The sequence below is a fragment of the Camelus ferus genome, chromosome 11 (assembly GCF_009834535.1).
Source record: "Camelus ferus isolate YT-003-E chromosome 11, BCGSAC_Cfer_1.0, whole genome shotgun sequence".
Classification (NCBI taxonomy): domain Eukaryota; kingdom Metazoa; phylum Chordata; class Mammalia; order Artiodactyla; family Camelidae; genus Camelus; species Camelus ferus.
In genome coordinates, this window is record NC_045706.1 from 6683959 (window position 1) to 6701450 (window position 17492).

Below are 17492 nucleotides of genomic sequence, written 5' to 3' on the forward strand. Positions count from 1 at the left end.
GTACCCTGGTGAGGACGAGGGAGATAAGCCGTAGCTTCAGTGTGAAAATAATTCCCAGCTGCAGGTCGGGAGGCCTGGATGGAGCCCACAGCCGGCTTCATCAGTCTAACGAGATGTCACATGGAACAAAAGCTTTAGGGGTTTTATTTAGCTCCTAATCCGCACGCTGAGAGAGCAGAGGTCCGTGTGAGTGCACCAGCCGGGAGGGGGGCCTGGCGGGCTGGATGCAGCCTTCTTTCTGGGACTGAGCCGTAAAGAAAAGACCTGGTGCTACCGTTGGAGAGTGAGGCAAAGTTACCGTGAGTGTTGTGTTTTGTCTACTAAGGTTTCGGAGGATTAATAATTTAGGCCATACTTTGAAACAGAAAAACCCCAGTTGGTTGTTCCTGCTGTCTTGGAAGGGTTAGAATACAGCCAGGTCTGGTTTTGATGTATGTAATTGAAGATTTATAAAGAAAAGCTTCCTCCTCTGCTTCGGCCACTTTTTTTTTTTTTTTTCCAATGCCGGTTCCCAGCAGGCATATAAATATTGGCCGATCTCAGAGCTGGGATGCTGCCGGGTGGTACGAGGGCCCCTGGGAGATCGCTGAGGCTCCAGGGAGGAGGAGCTCCCTGACAGATGGAGGCGGAGAGGGACCTTGGTCCGAGCAGCTGAACCCCGGGCTTCAGGATGTCACCATGCCAGGGGCTGCAGGGCCCTGCCTCTACCGGGAGGCCCTCTACAGCTCCATGGCCGGAAGGAAGAGCTCCGTTCCTGACTTCACCTTTTACGACAGCAGACAGGCGGCGATGTCAGCTCGCGGAGCCCTGCTACCGCGGGATTACTACAGTGATCCAGCTGGAGCCACCCGGGTGCCCAGAGAGCCTCGGCACCATCGCAACCTGGGAGTCAGCCAGCCACTGCCCGGTTATGGAGCACTGGGCAGCAGGATGACGTGGGATCCAGTGCAAGGCCGGGTCCCTGCCCTGCAGGACACCGGTCACCTGTACCGGGATCCCGGTGGTAAAACGATCCCTCAGGGGCAGCGATCGCAGAGCAGGGCCTCGTCGCCCGCGCGGTACACAGGGGAGCCGGCCGACAGCAGGTACGGGGTGGAGGCGCCCGTCTACCCCGCCAGTCAGGTCTACAACCACGTGGGCGAGAGATCTGTGGATTCTGCCCCTGCCAGGCAGGCAGCCCCCACCTGCCTGGTCGTGGACCCCAGCATGGCTGCTGCCTCCGGGGTTGGCACAGGGGGCAGCTCCAGGCACCCTGAACCGAGGCTACGGGCCTGCCCAGGAGAGTGTCCACCCCAGGATGGCTTACGAGAATTGTGAGGCCGACCTGTCCGCCTTCCAGGGGCCTGGCGGCGGCAGGAGGAGTGTGATGCCTGAGTTCCTGGCCTTCCTGCGGGCGGAGGGCGTGGCAGAGGCCACGCTGGTGGCCCTGCTGCAGCAGGGCTTCGACTCCCCAGCCGTCCTGGCCACGATGGAGGATGCCGACATCAAGTGCGTGGCGCCCAACCTCGGCCAGGCACGCGTCCTGAGCCGCCTGGCCAGCAGCTGCAGGACGGAGATGCAGCTGCGCCGGCAGGGCCGGACACGCTCTAGCAGCTTCAGCCACCGGAGCGAGCTTCACGGTGACTTGTCTGCTCTGGGTGCCCCGGCCTTGCCGCCCCAGCCGGTGGGACCCTTGCAGGCGGCGTCCCCTCGGACTGGAGACCCGGCTCGCCGCCCCTCCAGTGCGCCATCCCAGCACCTCCTGGAGACAGCTACCTACTCTGCCCCGGGGGTGGGCACCCAAGCCCCCCACTTTCCGTCCAACTCTGGGTACAGCTCTCCCACTCCGTGTGCCCTGACAGCGCGGCTGGGCCCCACGTACCTGCCGCAGGCCGGAGTGCCCTTGACTAACCCGGGCCCTGCCGCGCCACTTCACCCAGGCCCCAGAACAGCCTATTCCACCGCATACACGGTGCCCATGGAACTGCTGAAGCGGGAGCGCGGCGTGGCCGCGTCCCCCCTGCCCAGCCCCCACGGCAGCCCCCAGCTCCTGCGGAAGACTGGTGTCCCCGCGGAGCCCTCCACCCTGCCGTCAGCCAGCCAGAGCCTGCACTCGCCCCACTCGCCCTACCAGAAGGTGGCCCGGCGGACGGGGGCTCCCATCATCGTGTCCACCATGCTTGCACCGGAACCAAGTAATGCACCCCTCCCTGCCTTTCCCTGCTTGGGGCGTTGAGGGGACGGTGGGGGCAGGGGCTTGAGCACAGGACAGTGAGTCCTTACATTCTTGTTGCTCTCTGGCCAAGCCTAGAGAGACCAGACCCACACCCCAACTCGCTCACACATACACACACACTCCGCCATCAGGGCACGTGGCCAACTGCCGAGGATTCTCTTGGGTGGAGCAGATTTGCAGTTCAGGCTGACCCACTGGGATGACCTTGCCTTGCCTTTCTCAAATTGAGCTCAAGTTGATTTGTGGGGTTCCCTTCATGGTGAGGACACAACCGTGTTTATGGGAGAAACCCAGAAATCATTCAGAGCGGGATAACACCCTCGGTTCCTGAGGGGTGGCGTTTGCAGTTCACCTTTGCTGGCTTTGGAGAAGGTGGGCTCCGCATCCAATGCCTCCCGTAACCTGGGCATCGTTCACTTGCCATTAGAAGTGTGTCACCGGGTGGAAACTATCGTGTAGGCTCTGAAGGATCTCCACGGTGTCGGAGGTAGGACTGATCCCTGCAGAGCTGAGAACGGGTGTGCTTCCAGACTTGTGTGTTAAACAAAGCAAGATGTTGAAATCCCTTAGAACTCCCTGTTTCAAAAACAGACTTAGTCTCGCATATTGGAAAACACAGTCGGAAATTGTGCTTACTTGTAGGGAAGAACATACTTCCAAGTTGAGGAAAGGGAGCCATCCTCGCTGATTGTCTTCAAAATGTGAGACAAGTATAATTGAATGCATAATTGAATGCATTCATTTATAATTGAATGTGTTTTCTTGGGCATTTGGATAAAGTTCCAGGTGGACATCTTCTGAGCAGCATTGAAGAATTTTTATTTCAACTCTAGAATCTTTACTGGCGATTTAAGCTGTAAACTGGGTTTCTCCTCTTTCCCATTGCCTCCCCAAAATGACTTAGAAAACGGAATCCTTTTCAAATGAATTTTTTTTCCCTAGATAACTAGCAGTACGGGGTAGAGATAGTGGGATGAAAATTGTGGTGAAGATAAGATGTACCTTTTTGAAGATACCCCTTCAATTGTGGGTGGGGACTGGGGGCCTGATCTCGCAGTCCTGAGATGCTGCGTCTGTTGCACTGGTGGAGCGATGATGATTTGGTTACTGATAATCTGCAGTGGCCGTTGGTGCTTTGCAAATTGACCTCCACACAGATTTCTTATCTCCAAAAGGAGACTGACTGGTTGGATTTTTCTGTTGTCTCTCACTGTAGATTCTGGTTTTGTCTCATATGAGAATTTTTTTTTAAGTCTTATAAAATTTTATTTTCTTTTTTTTAATCATTGTGTGACAGGAGAAAAGTAAGATAATGCTTCCCAGGGCCTGCGCCTTCTTCCTCACAGACAAACATTCTTTCTTTGCAACCAACTGATTTGCATGGCGATGACATTTGTTGCTTCAGTAATTTCATCTGATAATGGCCGGGCTGGCAAAGCGGATCTGAAAACATATTCCTTAATTATGTGTTGCTAAGCAACGGGAGGGTTTGGTCATAATCACAGAAAGATTATCTCCGCACTGAAGTCCTGGAAAGGTTTTGCTGAAGGAGGACCTGTTAAATTGCCTTATTTTCTTCTTTTTCTGTTTATTTTGCACTGCCTTCTAACAAAAACAGTCACTGTTATTTGGGCATAGGGTGAAGGGATAGTATTTAAGTTGTTTGCAGTGTGATTGTTAACACACGGTTTTGCAGACCAAGGGATATTGATTTTTGTTTCATTTGCATGGCAGCAAGCCAGTGCCAAGGAAGTCTGCAGTTGGAAGTCTGCCAGCAAATAAATTTCTCTGTCAACCGATCTATCCTGGAGCAGGGGCTCTCCCCAGTCCTCATACCTTCGGTGTGTCATGATAGCCCTCCCCCCCATAGCAGTGTGTCCAGGACTGGGGAGGGGTGGGGTAGGAGCTAGGCTTCCCCGGAAGCTTTCAGCCTGTGTACAGGGCATTTTGTGTGGCAGGCTTCGTAAAATTAGCAGCCTGATTGGGATCTGTTGGAACCTACAGTCACGCTCTGGGCCGTTGTTTTGCCCCCAAGATGATAACATTTGCGTTGAAGGAAAGCACCACAGACCTCAGATCTAGAAACCTGAAGCTCCCGGGGGCAGCCCCACCACCTTGGCTGCTGAGCTGAGCTGAAACGGGAGCTGGCGATCTCTAAATCTAGATCAAGCCACTACGGTCGTTTGTGGCACAACCAGGATGAATAAATCTTCATTCTGGTCTTCATTTAACTCATGTTTCCCTCTGGTCTGGAGGGGTAGGGATGTCCTGTGACTCTCTCCCCTCTCCCTTTGGAGGGGTGAGCTGAGTGTTTGCAGCAGGTTGGTTGGTGGTTTTTAAGTGCCTGTTTTTATGTGCTTTGGATATTTTAATTTTTTTAAAAATATTTTTTATACAATTTTTAGAGGTAACTTTTCCATTTACAGTTTTACAAAGTATTAGCTATATTCTCCACGTTGTACAAAACATCTTTGAAAGTGGGTATTTTAATTTATCTTTGCTTTTCTCGGTCCATGAACGGCTTCACCTTGGTTGGCTTTATTGGTGTAAATCACAGGCTCCTGTTTGCCGTTCTGTGGAACGGGCAGCGGAGGGTGCCCAGGTGAGGAGAGGCCCCGGTGCAGCCCCCGGCCATGCGGGATTAATGGGGTCACACGTCAGGCCCGCGTGAGCGGCGGCCCCTGGCGGAGCTGCTGCCTGCGGCACAAGCTGCAGAACCTTCTGGCAGTGGCTGTAACCGGCGACGCCCCTCCCCCACATCACATGGTGTCGACCACGGCCCAGGATTTGCTGTTGCCCGCATCGTCCAACGTGTGCCAGATGCAGCAGGATGCATCCTGCAAACGGCAGTGCTGCAGCTCATGGTTGTCGTCGTCGTCGTCCCCCCCACCCCCCAATGCAGCAATGCCCAAGTGCTGTGGGGTGCTCCGCAGAGGAGCAGACCCTGCGCCCAGAGCTTCAAATGTGAGAAATGCAGCCCCAGCCCACTCTCTCTGGGCCTTTTCTGTTTTCTGCCAGGCACTTTTCTGGATGCAACTCCATTGATTAAGTACATTTGTGACCTGCAACTAGTTGCCGGGGTCACTGCCCAAAGACCCTTCAGCACAGGACAGGGTGTCCGTGCTCAGCTTTCACTGGGGCTGTAGGAGAGGCTGGTGGTGTCACAGTGTTCATCTGTCACCAGAACTGGTCACTCAAGTGGCAGAACTTGATGTGGTGCTAACATCGTGGGACTGGTTTCCAACACTGCGGGTGGACACGCCAGGTCTCCTATAGGAAGTCCCATCAGAATCAGAATAGAGGATCATTTGTGTTGGGCCCACGCACACCTGGTGATTCCTCCCAGGTTCTTGATTTTGTTGGAAGGACCCTCTGCACGTGTAGATCTGTGCTGGAGAACGGGGGTCCAGACGATTCACTGGTTTTGAGGGTGATGACCCTCAAACCATCAGCCTGGAGGAGGCCACCCTGAGGCCCCAAAGCCAACTGATCCCACCCATTCCCCTGCCTCCAAAGCAAAGGCCGCCCGAGAAAGGTGGGCTCAGCCAGCCCCCTCCGTGTCAGTATCCAGGAACTGGTGTTGGGACCGTGCGCCTGAGCTGGCCCTACAGAGCCGGGGGGTGGTGACACCACCTCTTCTGGTGAAGAGCATTACGTTGTCAAGATCATGCAGCCTGGCTGGGGAGACGTGTAAAGGAAGGAGGACCGCAGGACAGGGTTCCTGAGCATCGCTCCCCCCTCCCCCGCTGTGTTCCAAGCCTTGGGTCAGGTGTTTGCCGCTCACGGGCAGGTGCACCCCAGCCTGGTCTTCAGGTGCTTTTACACCCCGCCCCCATTCATACATAAAAGGACAGTTGCTAGGACATAAAACAAGGGCCTGGGTAGGGACACGTGTTGGGGAGCCGCAGCACGTTGTGGTCAGGCCAAGGGCAAGGACACTGCCCAGACCAGCTCAGGGGTGATTGTGTGTGTTTGGGGTGGGGGTGGGGGGCAATGTGGCCAGTGAGGGCCGCTAAGGTTCTGGTGGCTGTCGCCCTGTGACTCCCTGGGCGTCTCCCAGGCTTCCTTGCGGAGTGACGTGTACCTCTGCGGTCAGGAAATCCTGGCCTCGTGGAGCTGGAAGGGGGCTCACCCCAGCAGGACTCTCCTCCAGCTCTGGCCGAGGCCCTTCGCCCCCTCAGCCTCCCTTCCACATCGAGCTCTGGGGAGGAGCAGAGTACTTCCAGGGGGCTGACAGCTAGGCCATTCCAAGTCAAACACCTGAAGCAAGCCCAAGGTCAGTAGAATCGACAGGCTTTTGTCTTGCTTTTGTGCTTGGTTGGTCTCCGGGGCTGGCGCGGGTGAGTGGGTTTGGAGGCAGACTTTGCTCTTTGGGTCACTGTGCTCCTGTTCAGGGCGCCCCCTCGGCGGGGCCTGCTTCCACCCTCGTCATTGTCTCTTGGCCACTTCTCAGGCACTGGGCCTGGGGCTGGACTTACCCTGCAGCTGTGTCCCTCAGCCACCTCCTCTGACCTTCTGGGTGTGGACTTGGCCCTGCTGTGCCTGCTAGGGCGGAGGGACCAGTCATAGTGAAGCCTGATGGCCCGTTCACTGAACCAGGGGTCTGGGCATTTCTGTAAACTCACCTCTTCTATCTCCCCCTCCCCCCTCCGCCCCAGCTCAGACCCCCTCTGCAGGGGAGGGGTGTCGGTGATTGTACGAGGAGTGTGGTCTGTGGGGAGGGTTTGAACCGCAAGTTCTGTGCCTAATGAGCTGGCAACCCCCCACCCCTTTACCCCCTGGTGAAATGGACTCCTGGCCACTCGCAGGGCTCCGAGGTCACTGTGGGTTTTCTTCTGCCCAGTGCGGTGTGAGCCCCAGAGAAGGGCATTAGTGAAACTAGTCCTTGCTTTCCTGCAGGTTAGTTCAAGGGAACTCGTCTGTGTCCTCCCGGGGGAAGCTGGGGCCAAGGCTACTGCTGGACGGTGGCCAGCTGTGCCTGAGTTCCAGTCACCTGACCCTCTCCGTGGGTCCTGGGCAGGCCCCCAGCTGCCCAGCACAGGCTGGACACGCCTTCTCGTCTCTAGATGAGCATGTGTCATCCAGGTGTAGAAAGCAGCTCCACGTAAAAAGAGTGGGGCTTCGTCCACCAGGGCCTCCCCGGCCGCTGCCTTCGGGAAGTAGCCGTTGGGCATGGGTTTGGTTTCTAGATAATAGTCTTGTATCTGATCTCCTCCCGGTCTCAAGCTCCTCCAGGGGTGACCGCCTCTGAAATCTTTAAAAGACGTGGCAGTCTCGTCCCCGGTGCCAGTCAGATTCCAGGAAGATCGCAGAGCAGGGGTCACAGGTGGCTGAGTCCAGTCCAGAGAGGAGCCTCAGTGCGGTTCTCTGGCCGAGACAAGGCGAAGCCGATGCTCCTTCACCACGTTACCCTCTCACGCGCCTCTCGCTCTTGAGTGTCCAGTGTGTCGTCCCCCTCTCTGGGGTTCTCCAGCTCACCTTCTACTGGGTGGGCCGAGGGGCTCGGGAACCAGCACCCTAAGTCCTCACTGGCTCTTGGTATCAGACACCTGGTTTGCAGGTATTTTCTCATTCTCCGATTGCCGTTTCACTTTCTGGATGTTGTCCTTGAAGCACAGGGGGTTTTAATTTTGATGAAGTGCTGTTTATTCCCCGCCTCCCCCGGGTGCGTGTGGTTTTGATGCCATCATCCAGGGTCATGAAGATTTGTGCCTCTGTTTTCTTCCTAAGAGTGTTGTGGTATTAGCTCTTTTTTCTTTTTTTAAGGAGGTACTGGGGATCGAACCCAGGACCTTGTCCGTGCTGAGCAAGTGCTCTGCCACTGAGCTACACTCACCCCGCCCCTAAGTGTTAGCTCTTACATTTAGGTTCTTGAACCATCCTGAGCTGACTTGAATGTGGGTGAGGTGGAGGGGTGGGTTCTACTTTGTGCAGACACCCAGTTACCCCAGCACTGTTGGCTTTGCTGTCGGGGAGCTACGCTGGATGAAGAAATTGAGACATAACCTTGTAAGGAAGATTGATAATTTTTAAAAAATCGAAAACCAGCGAATTAATATGGAAGATTTTCAGGTGCTTAGAACCTGTTTCTTGGCCTCCAGGATTATATGAGGCAAGAATTCTAAAGTGATTTCACAGGTTCTTTCCTAAGACAAGATTTTTTTTTTTTAAGTTTGTGAAAGGGAAGTAATGCTTTCATCCATAACTGCTCAGCCCACGTTGGCAACACGGACCCGCGGTGCCATTAAGTCCACGTGCTGCTCCTGGGTGTGTTGCCCCCCCGCACCCCCCACGCCCTGGAGGCTGGCTCACACAAAGGACTTTTTTAGTTGTGTTCCATATAAAGGAGAAAAAAAGAAAAACAAGACTGTTCACTTTTCCTCGCTCCTTTCTGCTCAAGGAGCAGAAAGGTACAAGGCAGTTAAATTTAGCCAAACAGTGGTGCTCAGCAAATGAATAAAACACCCTTTGCCAAATTGTTAAGAGAGCCTGAAATCAAACCTGTAAACGCTCGTCCCCACCGAGAGGGTGGGTGATTCCTGGGGATGTGTGCTGCCGAGAGTGCTTGAGAACTGATCGCAGGAAGGGTTTGCAAACGTGAATGGAACAACTCCTTCTCTAAATGTGGGAGAGCTGGGTGAGAAAACTCCTGGGTGGAGTTTGTACTAGTAAATAAGGTCTCAGGGCTGCGCTCCTGGGGACGGGAGGAGAAGCACAACTCTCTTGGGCGCTTGTGCTCCACACGCAGGGGTGTGACGTGGTGGTGGGGCCGGTGGGGAGTGAGTCCCCCCAGTACGGACTTCACAGGAAAACGTCGCCCCCAGCAGGGCGGGGGGGCTCCAGGCCCCCCTGCCCCTGCTGTGCCTCTTGCCCTCTGCCAGGACCGGGGTTAGAGGGGCCGAGAGTGAATCCAGGGCTTACCCAGCCCAATAAGTGATAGTAAATGGCACCGTTCTGTAGAATTTGACCAGGATTATCCCATGTGAATTCCCAGGAAGCATCTCACCCTCACCCTTTCATTTTAAGATGAAAAAATCTGAGGCTCAGAGAGGTTAGCACTCTTCCCCAGGTCACACAGTAGGGCAGGGACTTCAAGCCCGCCTGTCTGACTCCAAACTTTTGCTTGGTCGCTGTGTCATGATGAACCAGTGAGCACAGCACGCTAAGACAGCATGGGAAATTCTACAATGGTAGAAAGTTGGGGAAGGGGATGCCAGCCGGATCTGGAAGCCTAGGTCCTTGTCAGCAAGAGGAAGTAAAGTGGGCGATTTCAGAGCAGGAGTCCCGAGGTCTCCAAGGCTCACTTCCCCAAGTGTGACATTGGGGTGATGGGCCCCACTCACCCCCCAGAAAGCTCCAAGGACCACATCACCTGGGCGGGCAGGCTTTGCACATCTGCATGTGTGGCTCCAAGGGCACCTACTGGTGCTTGCCTGTCCCCAGCTGGTGCCCTGCAGGGCTGCACAGGGACCCATGCTGCTCTGCTCTAGAGCCAATCCCCTTTCCTCTGTACTGTGCTACCTTCTGGGAGAGTCAAGGAAATTAATTCTTCCATGTGATTAAATGGAATGTAAAATGTTCTTTGATCCTAAGAGGATTTAAGGCTGGCTATCAGGAAGGGCTCTAACACACACACGGGTAAAGCTGAGTAAATGAAAAAGTAAGCACAGGAAAAGATGAAACTGGGTGATAGGGCCAGAATATGGAGAGCACTCCTATGCATGAGGACAAGTGGGAATTTCACCCTGAGCTTCCTAGCAACCAAAGTAAAGAGGGAACTGAGATCACTTGAAAGGCTCACATTTGTACCTAAGATGGGACCAATGAACCCATCTCTTAGGAAAAAAACTTTTTCTGAGCAGTCGGGAGCGGAATTTCTCCTGCCCTTGACCAGATGTCCAAAGAGTCGGCATCAACTCTAGATTTACAGTGTTACCTCCCCATGGTGCCCCAACTGCCCCTTCCTGTTCACAGGCTTCACTACCTAGTGGCAGCTTCCTGCCTGTCTCTCAGTGTGTTAAGATTTTTACTAGGGCCTCATCCATTGGAAGTTGCTAAGCTCGCAGGCACAAGTTTGGAGCCCGGCTGGGCTTCCTCTGCAGCTGGCAGCTGACTTCCTCTCCCGGGTGTCTGCTACTTCCTCAGTCCAGCCCCCAGTGGGCATTGCCAAGTCCCGGGGACGTGGCAATTCTTCCCAGTTGCAGGGGCTCTGTCTGGAAGGTTGAATGCTGTCACCAGCAGCAGACAGCGTTGACCAGTCCGTCCCCTCTCCGTCTGCAGTGCTTAAAGCTGACCTCTCAACCTAACCAGCTTCCCTGCTGGGATTTTTCTATTAGATGCTTTTTCTTTGAGGGAATAAATATGACTTTGTGATGGGTTCTGGTGTTTTCCTGTGAACTGGGCTTTGAGCCTGGAATACTTTAGAAGTTGTTAGTTTTTTGTTTTTTTTTTTAAAGTCATAGAGGAAAAGAGCAGGGCGGGGCCGTCCGACCAGCTGTCGTGCTTGGGAAAATTAGCTTCCTGGCTGCTCTGGGGCCTGAGGGCAGCGCACTTGGCCTCCGGCCCACCGGACAGCAAGCCTGTTAGAGGGTCCTTAAGAATCACTTTCCTTTTGGGTTTTAGGGCCACGTGAACAACTGAACTAGCTGCAAGCCTCGGCCTGCCTGTCTCCATCCCGGCTTGGTGGGTGCCGCAGCCAAGAAGCAGGGCGATGTTCGGTTTTTCGGGGCCCTTGGCCCAGGCAATACAGTCAGGAAAGTAAGCCTGGGTCTGCCAGGCTCTCCACGGCCCTTTAGCGGGGAGGGCATGTCGTCTGTTCCTCGGGGCCGCTGGTGGAGTCGGTCCATCTGATTCCAGGGGACAAGCCAACCACAGGGGCCGCAACCCAGGAGCGCCCCCTGGGCGCTGAGCCCTCCTAGTGACACGTCCGCTGTGGCCCCAGCAGGACCTTGGCCAGGTGAGCCCACAGGGCAGCGTTGTTCCACAGCTGCTCCAGGTTCACAGGACCCCAGGCACCTGCCCTGCTGGCTGCTGCTGCTTCTGGGGGTTTGGCAGGAACGGCCCTTCCAGGCACCAAGAAGAGTGGGTGTCCTCTGCCTGGCTGCAGTCCCTCCAGGGGTTTCCCTGGCCTCTCTATCCCGACTGTGTCAAAGCCCATCCGCTGGGTGCCAGGCCCATCTACACACTCGCCTGGAGCGGGGTCGGGGCAGGTGATTCATGCCGTTAGTGGGCTGACCGCGGTGTCCTGCCCGACGTGGGCATGCAGCGCCTGCCTTGAGACTGGTGAGGGTGACGGGGCACGGACACTCAAGACCAGGAGCCACCCTGGAAAGGGCCCGTCCAGTGCAGCAGGGCAGGGGCATCTGGACTTGGAGACGGCCAGCACGTGAGTGTCTAAGAGAGTATCGTGTACAAGTGATAAATGGTTCTTGGTTTTGTCTTTAGGCTCCGTTGGGAAAAGGAAGAGCATCTGTCACTTTGCTCTGTTCAGTCCCGGGGTAGTGTGGGCACTGTGCAGTTCAGGCTGCCGGGACAGGTTCCCTGCGTTCCTCTAACAGACTGGTTCAAACAACAACGAATCCTTGTCTTTCTGGAGGTGCAGAAGGTGTGCTTTTTTTTTTTTTTTTTTTTTTTTTTAAACTAGATGATGTGCTTCCCCCAAGTCTAGACCTCTGCTCCACTGCAGGAGCTACCTCGCATGTGTGCACATGCGTGTGCACAGACACACAGTTAGCAGTGGTCACCTGGCAAGCGCCGAGTGTGGAGGGGACAGTAGCCTGGGCACTCGGGAGCCTGTGAGCCTCCTGCTTGGGCAACTCTCCGTCCAGCTGTTACCTGAGCTACAAGGGAGGTGCTGAGTGCGTGGCACTTGAAGGGCCATGACTCACTAAGACCCATGTTTTATTTAAGACTAATCCACTTACCAAGGTGTTCCCATGGCCCGAGCCTCCAGCTGACTGTGCAGAGGACAGTAAAATTTAAGCCACTGAAGAGTGGCTTAAAACCAGACCCCCTGGAGCACACTCAGCTAAGTGTAGGGCGCCCCCAACAGCCCAGCCCCTGGGTGCGTAGAGGGCCTGGTGAGACCAGATTTGCCCAGACTTGTGTTTTTTCTTAATAGCTTTATTGAGATGTAACCCAGACGCCTATGCCCTTCACCTCCCAACGTGCCAGTGCGGTGGTGTTTAGTACACTGACAGCTCAGTGGAGGAGCCCGACTTTGGGAGACCAGACAGCATTCAAGCTGCTGATGGTCCTAGTGTAAGGGGAGGGCTGGATGCGCCATGATCGTGCTGAGCTTTCTTCCTGCCCGGCTGTACCGCTCACCACGAGGGAGCACGCGAGCGATGCCTGCGCGGGCATGCTCCGGAGCTAACTTGGGTTCTGTTCCGGACCAGCGCCCTGAAGTGAGTGTCGCAGATAAAGCAAGTCCTGAATTTTCTGGTTTCCCAGTGCGTGTTCAAGTTATGTTGACACCATATTGTAGTCCGTTGAGCATGCAATAATAGCATTATGTCTTTTAAAAAAAAATACATACCAGGGTCGGGGTATAGCTCAGTGGTAGAGTGCATGCTTGGCATGCATGAGGTCCAGGGTTCAATCCCCAGGGCCTCCGTTGCGGGGGCAGGGGGGCATGGAATACACACTTTAATTATAAAATAATGCTTTGGGGGAAATGGTGCCAACAGATGTACTCCGTGCAGGGTGTCACAAACCTTCCATTTGTTTAGAAAGAAAAGAGCACGGTATCTGTGAAGCGCACTACCACAAGGTCTGCCTGGTGCACACAGCGGTGGCACAGACATCGCTTTCTTTAGAACGTATTTCACCTCTTTTATTCCCAGCATAGGACAGCAGGCCAGGTTGTTCTGTCTTGTTCGTTAGTCCTGCTGCTTTTCTAGAATGTGGCTTGGAGACTAGCCCTCAGTCAGGGTCGAGTGAAATCATTTTCTGCCGGGCAAGGCTCTAGATGGCTTGGTGTGGTGACGCTGCAGAGCTCAGGTTAGCTGGCCTGTGCTCACTCCTCAGGCGCCCCACGGACCCTGTCCCCCGCCCGGGCTTTGGTGCCCTACCTGCAGAACAAAGAAAGCTCCCTTCCGGAGAAGGGGAGATGACACAGGGCTCCCAGTGACCAGATCATAAAATCTAGCATCAGATAGGGGTTCTAAGGTGTTCCAGGGGAGACGTCTGAGAGCTACGGGTCACAGGTGGTTGCGGGACAGTGCCAGGCACAGCCGAGCCCCTTGCTGTGAGGAGGTGGGTGTGAACCGGGAAACCCGCCACAGGGTCCAGCCCCACTCTGAGGCTTCTCTCCCCTTCCTCCCCAGAAGCCCACCCTTTTCAGCAGAACAGACAGCAGTCCTGGAGCGACTGCGGAGGCCCAGCTGCACACTGAGGGCTGCTCCTGGCTTGGGGAAGCGTCTCTGCGTCCTTCCCCTGGGGCATCCCTTCGTCTCTCTGCTTCTTCCCAGGCTCACAGTGTTGGTGTAATGTGTGGGACGTTGACCTTCACCTTCCTTTACCCTCCAAGAGGGGATTGGGCTCACGTAAGCATGGCCAGCAGATTTTAACGAGCCTTGTAGGGCGGCCTTCTGAGCATTGGGGTCAACGGGGACTTTAAGGCCAAGAGTGCTGGGATCAATTAGTGATGCCTGCCATGAGCACAGGAGGAGAAAAGTGGTGGTTCATTTGTATTCCTCATCCAGGTTTGCTTTACTTTCTCCTCTTCTTCAGTCCTGAATACACCAAGGTTCGTTATGGCCATTCAGCGTCAGCCTGAATTGAATTTTGAGATGTTCCAATTTAACTTATAGTTGACTTCCGCATCTTGTCCTGATTCAAACTGACTTGGTGTTCCTGATTTTGAGGCACCTGGAGGAAAGCTATTTCTTCCATAAGCCAGATTCCCTGTGTGTTTAGAGCTACCTGAGGGAGTGACCACACCTGGTTCCTCTCTGGGTCCCTAGAACCAGGCCCAGTGCCCACATGTCAGAGTTTGGCAGTAAGGAACTGGAAAGGAGTGAGGACAGATCGGACCTTAGGGTCCACTTTGGAGAGGGCAGCCTCAGCAGCCAAAAGCCATGGGCCAGTGTCCACCTCAGTGCCTGCCCTTTACTCCTGCCTCAGCCAGGAGCACGCTGTGATTTTTATCTAGCAAGACCTAAAGCCAGAAAGCGCTCTCGGTCCTGAGCGCCCAGGCTGTAGGTGCATCGTTCCCGGGTCATCACCTCCATCCAGAGCTGTTTCTGCCCAGGATCTTGAGCCGGCCAGAAAGGACGTGCCTCCACGCTGCTCAGGGCAGGATACAGGGAGGAGGATGCCTCTTGGGGGCGTTGGGGTGCTTGTTGGGTGCAAAACGAGGCAATCTGAGAAGGATCGGGTTCTCTGCTGTACAAGGAGCACACGCATCTCTGCGCACAGCCAAGTTTCCAAAATCAAACTGGCCCGGCAGCATCCGAGGCCAGCCTGGAGGTGTGGGAAGGATGTGGACACAGCTCCCTCGTCCTGGGAGAGCTGCAGGGACACTGCAGAGAAAAGCTTGTTTTCCAGATGAAGAGGCAGATAGTAATATGGAAAGAAAGGCGAGATCTCCAATGGTAACGACATTTTTTTTTTTAAACCTTAAAATAGTGCCAGGCTTAGCAGCACATGTTTGATTACGAATCACTGCCTTGCAGCCGCCCTCTGACCCAGGCCAACCCGAAAGGTGAGGGGAGCTCCTGTGGGGGTGGGCACCTCCCGGGATATCCAGGGACAGTCACTGCCTTTGCTCACTTTCCAGATCTGCTTTCTGAATAAACTCCAGCCAACTGCCGAACATTTGTTGTTGACAGTTTAGAACAGTTTTTATAACGTGGATAAACATGTTTACAAAGCAAGGGAGGCCTCTCACCTCGACACAAAGCTCTGCGGCCTCCTTTTCCAGACAGGGTTCTGCCACCCCGGGCCCCGGCTGGACGGGTGGACCCTGCAACAGAAGTGTGTTTGCGAGTTTAAAGCCGAGTCTCAGAGAGGGGCTCCTGGTTTATGCCCCAAGGTCAGCATCTGATTCCCCGTTTGGCTCCAGTCGTAAGTTTCAGCTTCCAATTGTGGGGCTGCAGGCCTGGGAACTAGGCCGCTTCTCAGACCCCCAGTCTGATTCTGCGTCTAGCCTTCGAGAGATCGGGGCTGCTGAGTCCAGAAACTAAGGGTTAGGCCATGCTGTGTGGCGGGAAGTGGCCTTTTAATTGGGGAGCAGCTGCATTTAAGGGGAAGCTGTTCTTGGTGGGGTGGGAGACGTGACCAGAGCCTTGTAAAGTGGTCCAGGCTAGAGACCTGCAGATGCGGGGCTGCTGAGGCCCTGCCCCGCCCAACCCGGCCCCCTGGGCAGTGTGGGCTGTGCCTCCCGCCCCCACCCTGGCCACCTGCACGTGAGGAAGGGATTTAGGTGTGCTGCCTTCTCCCTCCAGACACCTTGCAGGCCCTGGGGGCTGTGACCCAGTTGGTTGATTGCTCCAGAGCGTCCTGCTGAGAATGCAGGGCAGTGCATTTTTGTCTTCGGTCTTTCTGAGGCCTGCATGGGTCTCCTGTCTGTAGACCTTTCCAGGTCCTTGTTCTGATGTCAGCTGTCAAGACAACTGTTGTGCCAACCAGAGAACCCCAGCAACTGCCTTTGGGACCCAGAGGCTCCCTGCTGCATCCCACCTGCAAGACTGTGTTCTCTGACCCCTGAGCAGCAGTGCATTTGGGCTGCTTGGCAGGTCCTTTGCCCTCAGGGTCCCAGCCCCATGTGTGCATCCTGTGGGGCCCTCAGGGGGCAGCCCCACCATACTTGGCCATCCCCTGCCCGGTGAGCAGGGCAGTGACCCTCACAGGCGGGGCCGTCAACCCTCCCTACCTGTGACTGTTACCCCGCGGTCCTGGCCAGTCTAGCGTTGGGGTTTTGAGGCTGCTGCGGTGTTGGGATGCTTCATAAAATCTGCTCGGTTGTTAAAAGGGGCTTCTCTGCCCCCTGGGTCAAACACCATTATTGCAGCCACTGTCCTTTGGGGTAAAACTGCTCAATTCCTGAAATTCGGAAGCAGCAAAATCATGTCCCTGAGACAGTTCGCTTCTTGAGTTTCAACAGAAACCATCTCAGACCTTGGGAAATGATGTGTGGTTCTGTGGAGAAGGTGTCGACTGAGCTCACACAGTGTCCGGAAAGGTCACAGGGCGGCTCTGCGTGCCCGGACCACATCACCCATTTGGCTGCTGCAGCCCCGTTGGCCTGTGTCCCCTGGGCAAGGAGCAGCTCCCGCAGAGAAATCTGGTGCTGCCATCCAAGTAAGGTGGCATCAAGGTCGGGTGGCTAGAAAGCTACCAGTGTCCTCCCTGGGGACCTCCTCTTTCCAATTCGTGAGGCCTTTGGGCTTGACATCCCCTGGACCACTGGCCACTCTTAAACAAAACTCTAGCAACTCAGCTTGGTGTTTTCTTTGTTTTCCACTGAGGGTCTCTTAATTTCACAAGTACTTGGGTGCAGCTGCAGCTCTAAGCAATACGAGGCCCGGGGGCAAGTGTCAGAGCCGGGCTCGAGCTGGGGCACTGCACCTCGGCTTGTGCAGAGGCAAGCCTGAAACCAAGCAGGTAATTGGCGCCAGGGGAGTCGCCTGTGTTTTCTGCCCTGCAAAGTTAACGCTGGACAGGCTGTCCGAAGCCGTGCACCGATACAGTTCTGTGATGTGCCTGCTTGCAGCTGCAACGGTTCTAAAATGGATAGAACAAGTTCATCAGTGGGAAGGGAGGCTGTACAAAGGGAACGGTCATTCTGACCAGAGGGCCACCAAGACCCTCTGACCCTCATCAGCAGTTGCTTCCACAGACTCAGCTGGGTCCCCGGTGCTGTGTAATTGTTCCCCTTTTGTTCCTTGGTGTGGGATGTGGTCACTGGGAGCTTGTCTCCCTAACTGCAAAATGGGAATGAGAGCAACACTGATTGAGTCCTGGCAGTCTTGAGTTCTGTGGAGTTTGTTCCTTGGGGCTGTGCTGTGTCTAGTAGTTAGTAGCCTAGCTTTTGATAACAAACCCCAGTTCTTAGTGAATTCTTGTTAAACATTGTGTCTTGCCTTTCTCCCCTAAATTCTCCTGACCATAGAAGGAATAGAGCACCCCCTCCAACCTGGGGAGCCAGCCCCCGAGTTGGCACCCCGTTTTCCGTGGTCTCTTTTAAAGGGCCACTTGCCATCTTAATCCATAATGTATCAGTTGTATCCTAATAGACTTAAAATTGTTCATATTAGCGGAGGCATTGAAGGGT

The 17492-nt window shown here is 54.9% G+C and overlaps 1 protein-coding gene across 1 annotated transcript in view; it reads left to right on the forward strand.

Moving 5' to 3' along the window:
• Positions 1-486: 486 nt before the first annotated feature.
• CTBP2 (C-terminal binding protein 2) overlaps positions 487-17492 on the forward strand; it is a 33747-nt gene continuing 16741 nt past the window's right edge. Inside the window, 2 exon segments of the mRNA XM_032490688.1 lie at positions 487-1233; positions 1235-2174. Coding sequence (XP_032346579.1) covers positions 502-1233; positions 1235-2174 — 1672 coding nt within the window. The 5' untranslated portion in view covers positions 487-501.